The sequence below is a fragment of the Brienomyrus brachyistius genome, chromosome 18 (assembly GCF_023856365.1).
Source record: "Brienomyrus brachyistius isolate T26 chromosome 18, BBRACH_0.4, whole genome shotgun sequence".
In the NCBI taxonomy this organism is placed as follows: Eukaryota; Metazoa; Chordata; class Actinopteri; order Osteoglossiformes; family Mormyridae; genus Brienomyrus; species Brienomyrus brachyistius.
This window is the reverse complement of record NC_064550.1, coordinates 7,369,870-7,383,884: the sequence shown is the minus strand read 5'-3', so window position 1 is coordinate 7,383,884 and position 14,015 is coordinate 7,369,870. Positions and strand designations below refer to the sequence as shown.

The 14,015-nt window shown below is 48.3% G+C and overlaps 1 protein-coding gene across 2 annotated transcripts in view; it reads left to right on the top strand.

Annotated features, from left to right (window-relative positions):
* Positions 1–489: 489 nt before the first annotated feature.
* Positions 490–14,015, top strand: part of LOC125712916 (disks large homolog 3-like) — an 89,190-nt gene continuing 75,664 nt past the window's right edge. Inside the window, exons 1-3 of one of the 2 annotated variants that reach the window (XM_048983496.1) lie at positions 490–825; positions 1,602–1,733; positions 12,482–12,579. In XM_048983496.1, coding sequence (XP_048839453.1) covers positions 810–825; positions 1,602–1,733; positions 12,482–12,579 — 246 coding nt within the window. In that variant the 5' untranslated portion in view covers positions 490–809. The remainder of the gene's footprint in view (positions 826–1,601; positions 1,734–12,481; positions 12,580–14,015) is intronic. The other variant, XM_048983503.1, reaches the window with a different exon arrangement.

Here is a 14,015-nt window from a genome sequence, read left to right as displayed (position 1 = left end):
GTTGAATCTTCTTGAATATATAGGGTAGATGTCTTTATTCACCGCGTCGTTTGTGTGTCTTTATTTTAGCCGTGTGAATGATAACGTTTGCATGGCAAAGCTTGCGTCAGAAGCCCAACCGCAGTGGTACGCTGAGGTACATTAATGGCCGCTGGGTGGCAGAGTTGGTCGGTACATTCACCGACTGTAAGTTGTAATTCCCTATTTTTGAGCTAAACTGAGAAGCAACTTGAACTTCGGCCCAGGCTGTTGCGGCCAAGTTAAATAAAGTATCAGATACGTTTAGTAAATGAAAGCCGTACAGCTGAAGCAACACGCATTTTTGGCTTGGGGACCACGCGCGGCTTGAAGCGGTGTCCCCCCCCCCCCCCCCCACAGGGGTCCGAGGCGGGCGGGGTGGTTGACATTGACGCGGGCACCCAACCTTCACACCGTTAGGGTCCAAGGCGGGGGGGCTGACAGTGACACGAGCCGCCGGGCATCCCCCCTTCACACCGTTAGGGTCCGAGGCGGGGGGCTGACAGTGACGCGGGCCGCCGGGCTTCCCCCCCTCATGCTGTCAGGGTCCGAGGCGGGCGGACGGAGGGGGGGCTGACAGTGACGCGCTGGGTGGCGCCTCCCAAACGCAGAGTGACCGGCTCTAAGCGCTGCGGGACGCGGCCATGCGGCGCCCAGCACCGGCTCTGCGCCCCTATCTCTTTTTTAGGGGTTCGCTTTGATTGTCTCGTATGACCAAAACGGATTAAGCGCCATATGAGCCTCCGTCGTGATCCTCTGGAGTTGACAAAAACCGTTAAGTTTTATATAACATGGTGCACAAAAGCGGTAAGTTAAACAGCATATTCCTCCTTGATTATTACCAGTATAATACTTTACCGTTCATTCGGAGTGATAACCTGTAACATAAACTGCTATCGTATTAACGGACTGTGACTATATTCCTGTGACTGGAGTATCAGTAACACTTATTCGAAAAAAATGTAAGTGAGGGCGATGTACTTAGTTTCTCTTTCACCGTGTGACGCGAGCCCTCCCTCGTCCCTTCTAAGTTACTCATCCTGCGGCGCGATACCCAACAAACTTCGGGACGAAGTATTGGCTGTTAAGGCGGCTGATGGTGGGGTCGCTTTGGCCCCCATCTCACACCTGCAGGCACGGACAGCTCGCCCAACATCTGTGCGCCTCCCGAAGCGTCACCGCCAGAAAGCGCTTCCCCCCTCCCGCTGCGCCCCAGCCCCAGGGAGAGTTAACATGCGCAACAATAACGGCGTTATTCTTAATTTCTAACAACGATGCCCCTCCATTATATAATATATATTATATAATGGCCCACTTCTTATTAGTACGCAAAAAACCAAAATAACTACTGAGAACCATGTCTTACGGAACTAAGTATATGAAATACAATCACGTCGTTGTTCTATTTATGGCGCTTTCGGAGATACGAATAAAAAGATGCGCGTAATCGTACAAAAGAATATTTGAAAAACCTGATCAGTGTTAAGAACAAGAAGTATAATGCATATTTACAATTTAATGTCTGGCGATGAGAATGTAATGAGGTTGTGGGGTAAATTTAGGGTATACTTTTCGTTTCACAGACACTAAAAGAGCAGTGGAGCTCTTGAAACAATACGAGGCCACCCTCACCGGCCCAGAGGAACAATCACTGCGGATTAATATGGGGAAAGTATCTGCCGTGTTCAGCAGCCAACTTTTTCAGGCTCTTATGGGTAAGAATCGGTAATATTTTGTCGGTGCCAGCGGTCATTTAGAGTGACTGCTGCATGAACTATATGACCTTAGTCCAGCATTGCTGATACCTTCTCGAGGTACACACTGTACACGATATCATTCCCATGTTATGAAGTCACATTGATTTTGGATCCATCTCCTCATTCATTTTATAGCTGCTTATCCGGGTTAAGGGTCAATGTTGCCGGGGCAACATAGGGCACAGGGCTGGGTTTCTCTAGGGATGTTTCATCCTGCCCCTTACCTGCCAGGGTTAGATGATTACATTAATTACTAGTCAGTTATTTTAATACAGATGTTTCCCTTCCATTACATATTCCTGAATATTGTTAGTGTGACAGTGTAAATACCACCCCCCCAAAGCTGTAAGGATAGTATTGACCATAACTGAGTACAGATATAGCTTTCAGAGGTATTATTTTTGCTGCAAGAGGAGAGAAAACAATAACTCAAGGTTAAGAAGGTCCTGAATGGTTGTTTAAACCCAGTGGTGTCTTTATAATTCTTCTAAAGTACGTTTTTAAGTCAAGGTGGGGGCATATTTCACATATTTCACAACTGAAGTGTAACAGACATCAAATGCCTTATAATTGGTTCTGTAGTCTTGTATACAGTAAAAATACCTTTTTGATGCAACAGTAAAACACAGCTCACAAAATCCCCATTTTGAGTTTTACGGTTATAGCGAGAAAAAGAAACTTTTTTTTTTTTTTTTTTTTTGAAAACCACGACTCTTGTTGTTACAGGAGATATGAGAAACCCCCCCCCCCCCCCCTGCCAGACAGAGGGTCCCTTTCAGCCTGATCTGTTTGACAGTGATTAAGGTCACTTTCCGTGAGCTCCCACTCTCGATCCCTGCAGTGGCCGTCTGCTTGGCATCGAGAATGAAAAGGGAAAAGTAATAAAGCACAGACGTGCTCGTCCCATCTGTGAAACTTACGACAACGGCGGCTACATGAAGGCCAGCTTACCTGGACCTCTTACACGTAACTAATGAGTGGTGTTTGAACAATGCGTGGTGTATGTTACAGCAGAGTCTCGGCAGGCCTGCAATCGCTAGTGTCAGCCTTTCGTACTTAGGTGATGATTCAGCTGACAATAATGCGTTTCAGTACTTCTGACAGTAGCTGAGTGATGTATTTTATCTTATGTATGTAAAACAATTCATACTATCTAGGGGTCCCCTGTCTTGTGCCCATTATCTCCTGGCTAAATATGACACTGCACTGGATAAGCAGTTACGAAAGATGGATGGATATAAACCATTATAATATATTTATTATAATAAGCATGGCTTTGAAAAGAAAGACAGTTTTATCCTTGGGTTTGTCACTGAAAATTAAGTTGTCAGGTCAGATTCTTAGTGCGCAAACCGCATGGTTTTTGTACTTGTAAGAATTTTTCAAAAACAGTTTGGAATCATAGTTTGAAAGTTCTATAAATTGTACCAACAAAATTACATGTTTTTAAAACCAGAATTTTCTTGTCTTGCTTCCGGTACTCCATTTAAGAACACATGCTTTGAGAGTGAGATTTCGATTCGCCCTGTTTTTGTCAGTCAGCGGCTGAAACGCTCAGATGTCATCGTCGTGCATCCTGTAGGCGCATATCAACTTAAACTGTTACGCAGTCTGGCAGATGACCCTCCCCCTCCCATTCTGGGCCTGAATTCTTAGCCCGAGCTTCTAGTGATAATCCCTTCGGAAAGGCATTTTAGCTGGTATGGTTCACCCACACCAAGTCTTCAAATTTTAGTGAGTCAGTTAGGAAAGGTGAAGTGGTCATAGCAAAAGTGAAACAGATGTTTTTTGTTCATGTCGCAAGTTTACACTCATCAACTTTGTGTTGTTGCGAAATGGGAAACCCCTGTATCCACAGTTAAACCTTCTAAAAACCTCTAAGAGAGCTTCTGTGCTGGGCGTATCGCGCAAGAAAGTTCTGTCGTTAAAGGCTGATCTCTAGAATTCGCAGATCCATCTGAGAGTGCTCTTTGTCTCCGGGTGTGTTTGCTGTGTGCTCAGGGGCTGTGAGCTGTGGTGTGGCTGTCCAGTGGTTGAGTTGAATGCCACACGTTCCACAGTCAGTGACGGAAGGGGGGGGGGGGGGGGGGGGGGGAGGTGGGGGATGACCCAGAAAGCAGGGAAATCACACAGTTCAATGCTCATTGTAATGAAAAGCATTAAAGAGCTCCAAGGCCCATAACCACTGCACACTGGTCATGTCCAACTTTCCGCTTCTCCTTGTTCTACCTCTCTGTCCATGAACCGGCAGTTCAGAAGGCACTTTAGAGTATGCCAGGTGCTTACAAACAAACGAATGAAAAATGTGATAGATCAGTAAAGTCCTTATCCTTTTGTTTAATAGATGCATTTCATGTTTCATATATATGAGGAGCAGAAAGCTGATAATTCAAGCCCTGCATGTCTGAGCGACTGGGGAGCAGAAAGGTCATCATTAGCGCCGCAGTGTCTCTTTTGTGCAGTGCCTATGCAAGGGGCCTGTGTGGGAGAGTCCCGAGTGCGCATACCACTGGCAGCGTGGGTCGGGGCTGTTACCCTGGCGGTTTTGCAGAGGCGGGGGCGGCGCGGGGTGGGGTGGGAGTAAAGGATTAGGAAAGTTCTGTCGCTGAAGAAAAAAAGCATGATTTTGTTTCCACTGAAAACTTGGAGCTGCATTTTTCCCAGTGTTGTTCAGAACGGTGCTTAAACAGGCCGGTATTTTTCCAAGCTGAGTTGAGCAGCACTGACACCGGCAGGCTTGGGAAGTGATTGGCAAATGGAGGGATCAGGGTGGTGTGTGCCAGGGGCACAGAGACCCAGACGCCAAAGTGGTGAGAAATCTGACCACAGGCTCCGGGAAGAGAACGACCGCAGAGTTGTACAATCAGCAGAGTGAGAGATCAACAGAGATAAGGAGGCGTCGGTGAATAATGTCTAAAGCGATACAGAAACGGCTACATCCCTGTCACTGGTCACCTGCCACATTATTTCGTGGGTGTTGAACAAAGCCTGGTGTTGCTGGAAAGATGTAGCAAACAGGAGAATTGTGTGTGTAACCTGAACAGGGGTGTGTGAACACGGGCCCTTAGTATCTGTGAATCTGCTATACCGGGAACAAAGAGAGAGAGAGGGTGTGGATGGTGGTGCTTTCACTTGTGTTTTATTGTTCAGTAAACCATATCTATCTGTAAATGCAGTTTATTTACCTTGCTGCTGGCGGTGGGTCAGTCTGACAGTCATGGGTCTTCAGCTATACCCACACGTATATTTGTGTGGCACCACCTACATGATGGTTTCATTCTTCTTCTTCTTCTTCTTATTATTATTATTGTTAATATTCATGCATGCATCTCCCAGCTTTTCAAGGACACGGTTGTGGGAGGCTTGCAGTCTGTCCAAGGTAGCCCGAGGCAGGATCCACCCTGGACAGGATGCCAGTTGATCACAGTTGAACTCACTGATACGTTCACTATCACACTTGCTATTTGGCTCTGCTATGTGACGTTGGACTACACAAAGTAATCAGAGTACCCAGACGAAACCCTCACAGCGCCGGGAGAACACGTCAGTGCAGACTCAGGTTAGGGACAGAGTTCCCACCCTTGGACCTATAAGGCAGCAGTACTATTCATTGAGCCACCTTTTGGTTAACAGTCCTTATCACCAGTATCATCGTCGTTCTCTTCCCACTGCCTTCTTTGTCGGTGCAGTTCATGGTGGCAGCATGGCGGTCTAGTCAAACCCGAAGTCTTTTTTCCAAGGTCACATCCTCTAGCTTGTTCTAGAGGTGTAAGATAGCCCCTCCAGCATGTACTGGCTTTTCCCTGCGGCCTCTGCCCAATGAAGCATGCCTGGAACATTTCCTTTGGAAGCCGTCCAGGTGGCATCCTTATAAGATGCACAGAATACCTCAGCTGACTCCTTATGACCTGATAGGACAGCAGCTTCGCACCTGCCAGGGGCTGAGAGTCCAGCAAGCCTTGCGGAGAAACTCCATTTTGGCTGCTTGTACTCATGACCTTGTTTGGCCATTACCCTCAGGTCATGAAACACAGGTGAGGCTAAGCCTCTTCTTACCACTCATCTCCCGTTTCTCCATCATGGACATTCTCATAACCCGCAAACCCAAACCAATCTACCTATCTACCTCAGAATCCTTCTTATTATCACTGATGAACATGATCCAGGGATACTTCAACTCCTTCACTAAGGGTCGACTCTCCCCCCTCACCTGAAAGGATCGATTTGCTATTTTCTGTGAGAGTGCCATGGCTACAGATTTGGCGGTCCTTATTCTGACAGCTGTTGCTTCACACTCGGTATCAAATTGCTCAAGTACGTGCTGGAGGTCTTAATCAGTAGAGGGCAAAAGCATGACATTATCATCAAATAGCAAGGATGTCACTCATAGTCGCCCTTACTGGACGCCCTTCCGGTCATGGCTGCACCTTCATGTCCTGCCCATGAAAATCACAAACAGGAGTGGAGACAAGACATACTCTGCCCAGAGGCTAACGCCCACTCTAAACAGTATTGATTTAGTGCCAAGAGTCCTGGCACAACTCATACTGCATTCATAACAGGGGCCAAATAGCAGACAGTGCCAGCCTTGGTAACCCGTATTCCTGTAGCACCTTAAGTGCCAAGGTACATGATCTCATGACTTCCACAAAGTCTACAAAGTATATTCGGATGGCGTTATCATATTCCCACGGATCCTTACATAGCTGTGCAGGGTATGAGAATCAGCCCTCTGTTCCACAGCCAGGCCAGTATCCTGACTGTTCCTCATCAATCCTAGGTTCAACTATGGGGCAGAATCGCCCCTCTGACACCCTGACATAATCTTTCCCGTGGAGGCTGAGAAGTGTCATTCCCTTCTATTTGGGACACACCCACCTTTTGTAAAAAATAATAACCGATTTGCCAGTCCAGAGATGCTATTTTTCATACTGCAGCAACTTCAGCTGAATTGGTAGACTCTGATTCATCAGAAGTTTCCAAGATGGCCTCTGGGTGAGAGGTCATATCTACTGAGTTTGGGAGTTTCTCAGATTCTTTCCACTACTTGATACCATCTGCATGATCCAGGCATAAGCAATGTCCCATTTCTCGCTCCTGCGGTCCCAGAACATCTTTGGTGCCACCTGATTCAGTTACTATCTATTACCTCCTGCCTTTCATTTTCTTTTTCGACAAGTGCTTTCACTTTAGCCCTTCTGGCCTCTTTTTACCTTTCAGCTGTTTCAGGAGACCCTTGTGCAGGCATTGCAAAGGTTTGCTTCGTTAGTTTGATAGCTTCCTTCACCACAAGTGTCCACCAGAGCCAAGCCGTTTGCTGTTACCTCTATAACCGAGGCCTTGGACAGACTTAGTAACCTCTACCTCACTCTGCACATGTGAGATTCTTTCCTGGAGGTGTAGGTTGTATTTTCCTCACATAGAAGCTTCAGTCAGATGTTCTTAACAAACCCGACTTCTCGTTTCAGTCATCCTGTTTGAACTGGCCGCTTCCTATAAACCAAATCCATCCATCTCATCAACAATTGGTGACCAGTTGATGGCTCTGTCACTCTCTTTACTCGAGTGTCTAAGACAGTGTTACCCAATCCGGTCCTGGGGGACCCACAAACAGTCCAATGTGAACTGTCTGGCAGGTGGGTTGGAATGGAGCAAAATCATAGACCGTCTGTGGGTCCCTGAGGACCGGGCTGGGAAACACTGTGTGGAAACACACAGCCTCAAACCAGATGACATGTCAAGTCAATCATTGTCCTTTGGCCTAAGGTGTTCTGGTACCATTTACAATTATGAACTGTTTCTTTGAACATTGACAATCCTTGGCTTGCACTGGTGTCCACCCCTTAGCACTCTGGTTGATATCTGAGAGGGCGTTTTTCCCCAAACACGCTGCTCCAAGTGTCTCCATTATTCCTCATCTGAACACTGGTGTCTCACAGCAGATGCACGGTTCCCAAAGGTGGTATCCTTCTGAGCACCTCGCCAACTTCCCTTAAGAACGCTGGGATTCTCCAGGCCGCTTTTTAGTGAAAACTTGGAGGCCGGAGTTCTCCTTCCCGTGACTCGCGTTTGCAGTCCTCTTGTACACGGGGGAAAAACTGCAGCTGCACAACCCTCAGCCCTGGACCTGCAGATGTCCCCACACCCACCTGTGATAATTCGCCATGAGGAACATCCATGATGCAGAGGTCTGCTTCCAGGGCACATTCTGTGTGTGGCGACAAGGCCAGCTCTGCAGCCAGTATCCTACTCCCGCACTGGGTCAGCTCCTTCCCTGCCAGAGAGGTAGTGTTCCACATTCCCAAAGACAGTGTCTGTTGCCAAGGTCTAATCCCTCTGAGTACTCCGCTCTCATGCTTGCCAAATGGCACTGCAGCTCACCCCCGGTTTCCATCTTGTGGGTGTGTAGTTTGCAAGATGGGTCTACATACCCATACCCAGTTCTGACTGAGTTTGTCCAGACGTTCACTGGTAAGCCTGTTTTGGACAGGATACAGTGTATTCGTCTTGTTATGTTTTTCTTCTTTCCATCATTATTATTGTACCGCATTGCCTGTGCCCTGCAATGGGCTTGCACCCTGGGTTGTTTCCTGTCTTGTGCCTATGACCCCCGTGAACCTGCATAGGACCAGTGGGTATAGAAGATGGATGGATGGATGATTGTTGTATGCTTTACCTCGGCAGTTCTGGTTAACTTCACATGAGCGGCATTCCTCACTGAACCCACAGCCTACATCATACCGTATGTAGCCGTCTTCCTGTGTACTGCCTCAAAACAACAGATGTGTCACTCTGAATCAGAGACTCGTTTGTCCTGTGAAAATCCTAAGTCGGCAGAAGTCAGGAGTATTGGCCGGAAGTCAGAGCGCAGCATAGATTCCGCGGGCTAGCTTCAGCCCTGCTCATTCAGCCATGACCCCCACGTGTATGCAATCGCATCGCTGAGGGGCATGCATGCCAGCGAGCCGCCCTCTCCTTTGTGCAGAAGTAGGGGTGGGCGATATGGCAAAAATATCATATCATGATTTTTTTCCAGGCAGGATCATGATCCACGATATTATCATGATTCATTTTCGTGTCGGTTTTTAAGCCTGTTTTGCAAGTTACTCTACAGTAATCATGTGGAATTCCACCACTTAACTCATGCCACTAAATTGGCAAATAGGGAATGTGTTGCATACTGCGCAGTGTATACTGGGATGAGGGTGCAAAAGGGAGAGAGGAAAAAACCCAAGGCACCACCTGCTGTTTGCTGTTCCTGGTTTGTTGGTGTGTTTCAACAGATTTGGTGGACAAAACAATTTTAGATTGTAGATTATATGAGCCATAGAACTGCAACTGATAGAAAGTGCGCTGAATCCTGATACTAAAGGTCTCTCTGTAAGAGCAGCTTGTGATGTCATTTTAATCGTTCACAATCTAATATTGTCAAGTTGCACACTGCAAAAGAGAAGCAATTTTTTTTACTTCTGGTGAGCTGACATTTTTGTCTAGACTCAGAGCTGAGGCATTTTTAAAATGTAGTAAATATGTCTTTTTTAATTCATTGTTTATAAAAATATCTGTATCTTTTATATAAGGTTTCCTTGCCCCTTTGCTTTGTCGAACGGGACACGTTTTTTCTGCCATTTATGTGTTTTCCACTTGCAATTCTACATGCACCTGCTTAGCGGAGGCTGAATACAAACTGTCATCTGAAGAGTGGTCAAAACATCTGTGCACATGTATGCGTGTTTGATTTGTGTGTGTGTATGTTTTAGAGAGAGGGAGTGGCGGATATCCACTGGTGAAAGCTAGCCTGGTAATGCAGTGGGCAGGCAAACGTGGGTTTAAAGTCCAGACGAAGAGGGCTGGGCTGTAGAGAGGGACCCAGCCAGTGAAATGGAAAAGCCAGACAGACGTGTCACTGTGAGGGGAGTCTCCCAGGAGCGCTTAGCCTTGCGAACAGCATGACCTAGTGGAGATGCAGGTAAATGGGGGCCAATGGGGAGCGGGACTGCAAACCGCATCAGGAATGTCTGATTTTCCTTACATATTTTGTATTATTTGCTTATATGAAGCGGCGCAACCATGCATACCTTTTATACTGTAATTACACACCAGTTTCATTGGAGGGAGACTGACACTGGGGGGTCAAATTTACCATGGGCGGGTTGGGGGGGGGGGGTGTTGGGGTATGATGATGTATATTATGACAGATATAGCCATTAACACACACACACACACACACACACAACAGTCACAGCATGAAAGAGAGATAAATTATAAAATTATTGAATTAATTTTATAATAATAAAGATTTCATCATTTTATTCTACTGGGTTGCAGAGGGTCCGGAGCCTATCCCGGAAGCAATGGGCACGAGGCTGGGAACAACCCAGGACGGGGGGCCAGCCCATCGCAGGACACACTCACACACCATTCACTCACACAGGCGCACCTAAGGGCAATTTAGCAACTCCAATTAGCCTCAGCATGTTTTTGGACCGTGGGGGGAAACTGGAGTACCCGGAGGAAACCCCACGACGACATGGGGAGAACATGCAAACTCTGCACACATGTGACCCAGGCGAAGACTTGAACCCGGGTCCCAGAGGTGTGAGGCAACAGTGCTAATCACTGCACCATCATGCTGCCCCCCTCAGTAACATGCGAATATATAATAAAAGATAAAGAACACACTTATTTATTTATGTTTTTTTTTTGGGGAGGTGTCTGCTATTATCAACTCTTTGGGGGGGTGTTTCTAAAACCCCTTGGAAACCACTCATGTCAGCTGTATACAATGTTTATAATGGAAGTCAGAAAGCTTTAGCTAATGTTGAAAACTGATGTTAAAAATCTGCCCCCTTGTCAAATAGTGGACTGAAGGTTTGCAGAAACCAATTTATTTGTTATAAGATTTGTCAGGACGCAGGCTTGAAACTTCCCCAAGTCGCTCATCTCTGCCACACTGCAGGATTCTCTGCCCAAACGTCTCGTCGCCCATCATGCAGAATTCCATGGGAAATAAGCGATTGCTGGAACTAGGGGCTACTGACTGGCCGGGCGGCCATGGAACTAGGGGCTGCTGACTGGCCGGGCGTCCATGGAACCAGGAACTGCTGACTGACCGGGCGGCCATGGAACCAGGAACTTCTGACTGACCGGGCGGCCATGGAACCAGGAACTGCTGACTGACCGGGCGGCCATGGAACCAGGGGCAGCTGACTGGCCGGACGGCCATGGAACCAGGAACTGCTGACTGACCGGGCGGCCATGGAACTAGGGGCTGCTGACTGGCCAGGTGGCCATGGAACCAGGAACTGCTGACTGACCGGGCGGCCATGGAACCAGGGGCTGCTGGCTGGCGGGGCAGCCATGGAACCAGGGGCAGCTGATTGGCCGGGCGTCCATGGAACCAGGAACTGCTGACTGACCGGATGGCCATGGTACCAGGAACTGCTGACTGACCGGGCGGCCATGGAACCAGGAACTTCTGACTGACCGGGCGGCCATGGAACCAGGAACTGCTGACTGACCGGGCGGCCATGGAACCAGGGGCAGCTGATTGGCCGGACGGCCATGGAACCAGGGGCTGCTGGCTGGCGGGGCAGCCATGGAACCAGGGGCAGCTGATTGGCCGGGCGGCCATGGAACTAGGGGCTGCTGACTGGCCGGGCGTCCATGGAACCAGGAACTGCTGACTGACCGGATGGCCATGGTACCAGGAACTGCTGACTGACCGGGCGGCCATGGAACCAGGAACTTCTGACTGACCGGGCGGCCATGGAACCAGGAACTGCTGACTGACCGGGCGGCCATGGAACCAGGGGCAGCTGATTGGCCGGACGGCCATGGAACCAGGGGCAGCTGATTGGCCGGAAGGCATGGAACTAGGGGCCCCAGCAGTCGGGGAACCGGAACTTGGAGAACAAACACTGGACAAAAACGAAACGGAAGGATCACAAAACAGGGCTATGAAAATGAAACCATGTGTATTCCAGATGGGCTACCAGACCTAAAGACTGAAAACACGCTGCAGTCAAAAGAGACTTCAAAAAACAAGGGAGGAGTGCAAAGCCTTGTGGCCTGGGAGCGAGGAAGCCGAGGCCCAAGTGAAGCTTGCTGCTCAGCCACACATTAAACCTGGGGCTTCTGGTCTTAATTAAGTCCCAAGCGACAGGGATGTAGTACATTACTGCTCAACAAGCATGAATATATAGGACATAAATGCCTAAATGAAGTGCAAAGTTTATTTGGCTGTTTTTATTCTCCTTTGATAAAGTGTTTCCGAGTTGATTAATGCTTTCGTTGATTTGGGAGTAACTTCTGCTTGGTGGCCATTTAACGGAACTGAAGCCAAAGCTGTGATTCATTTTGGTTACCAAGGCTCTCCTTTTCTGAGTTAGGGGCCATTGTTACCTGTAGGTGGTGGTAAAGAGTTGATAATAGCAGATGAATACCCCCGCAGTGCCATGCTGAGCTGCCGGCAGTTATCCTTGCAGTTTTAACAGTTAAAATGCTTGTAAGCTGACTCACTAGGCATTTGGTAACAGTAACACTTTACAGGCCTTGTGTTATGTGCATTGGATGTGTGACTATTAGTGGACTGCAATTAAATCCTTCAGTTCACACCAGCAACAAAAGTTCAGGGGGAGAGGCTGAGGTGGTGAAGCAGATACGCTGGTTTTTTCATGTTTGGTTGTGTCTGTTCCTCTGTGCAGATATCCAGGAATGCTACGAGGTGACCCTGAGTCTGAACAGTATGCAGAACGGGCAAGCAGCCGGGCAAGAGGATCACGAGCAGGACAAAGAGAACAAGGTAAATCTTAAATAGATTCATCAGATTCAGTTTAAAAATGGAACGTAACTAAAGTTTTTTTTTTTTTTAAAAGATGACAGGGAATGCAGAGGTGGATGGAATACATGGTGAAGTGAGACTGGATTGCAATATTAACAACTATTTTTATAAAAATGAGAATCATTATAAGAATTCCAGGAATGTTTCCTTTTGTGGCGGGTTTTGGCTCAGGGCTCCCAAAAAAGCCGTGAATCCAGATTACGTGCCTCTCAGCGCCCTCCCCCCATGGCCTTCAAGTCCCTCATCAGACCGTGACTCTGGTGTGTCAGCAGCTCTGGAATTGGAGCTGGTCGCCGGCATCCTCGACCACACATTTTAATATTATGCTCGTATTGAGAATTAGCTAGAATATTACGGACTCGTTTGGCAGAACCCTTCAATGGGCGTCACCTGGATCTGTTCGCTGGATCAGAGAGAAGGTGACCTGCTCTGGCCAGTAGGCTCTCCTCCACCTCCGCACCTCTGCACCGGCACTTAGCATTCGGCCAGGATTCGGGCGGGTGCATAAATAAACCCAGCAAATAAAGCAGCTATTACCCAACACACCAGCCCCGTCGCCTTGTGTTTCTCTTCGTGTGACAAGTGACCCCCCCGCAGAAGCCAGGCCCCGGTTAGCAGACACACTAAGCTGAGCGGCGTTCCAAACAGCATGGAGACGCATCTCTGGATGGCCGGTCAAGTAATAGGTAATCGCTGCTGAGAGGGGAACAGGCATGAGGAGACCATTCAGCAAATGTCTAGTTATGAAATGGCACCGTCCAAGAAGAAGCGCTTTTCTCACCGCCCACGCAGCCACCCATCTTTTTTGTCTCTGACATTTCGAGGACTCATACACCTGTCACAGACACATGCATGCTACAGACAGCCGTGTACTTAACACGCAGAGGCCCATGTCAGCTCACTCGAACCCTTTCCACCTGCGCAGATGCACATCTGTGTATCTAAGTACAGTCGTGGTGCGTTTCGGCATCGGAGTAGCACTATGAGGATTTGCAGTTCTGCTGGATGAAGTCGACAACCACAGACTCACGATTTTGCGGGGGCACGCCCACACCGATCCAGCACCCACTGGCGCTGCGGCCTGGCACAGCCCACCCGGCCGCCGTGATGCCAGCGGAGCGGGCGGCTGAGAGCCTGGGAGATACAGGTAGCTGCTCAAAGCAGGAGGAGCAGAATCAGCGGTTCGGCCCAGCGCAGCGCTAAAGACAGCGTGATGGTAGTAGAAGGCGATCCTACCATGAAAGCGATTGGCTCATGGAAGTTCGGCAGACGGCGGGGGGAGGGGGGGTCCCTGGTTATACAATATTATTACACAAATCATTTCTAAAACATACATCAGAGCTCGCTGGACACAAACAGTTGATATGTGTGAAATATCCATCAATCAGACAGACATT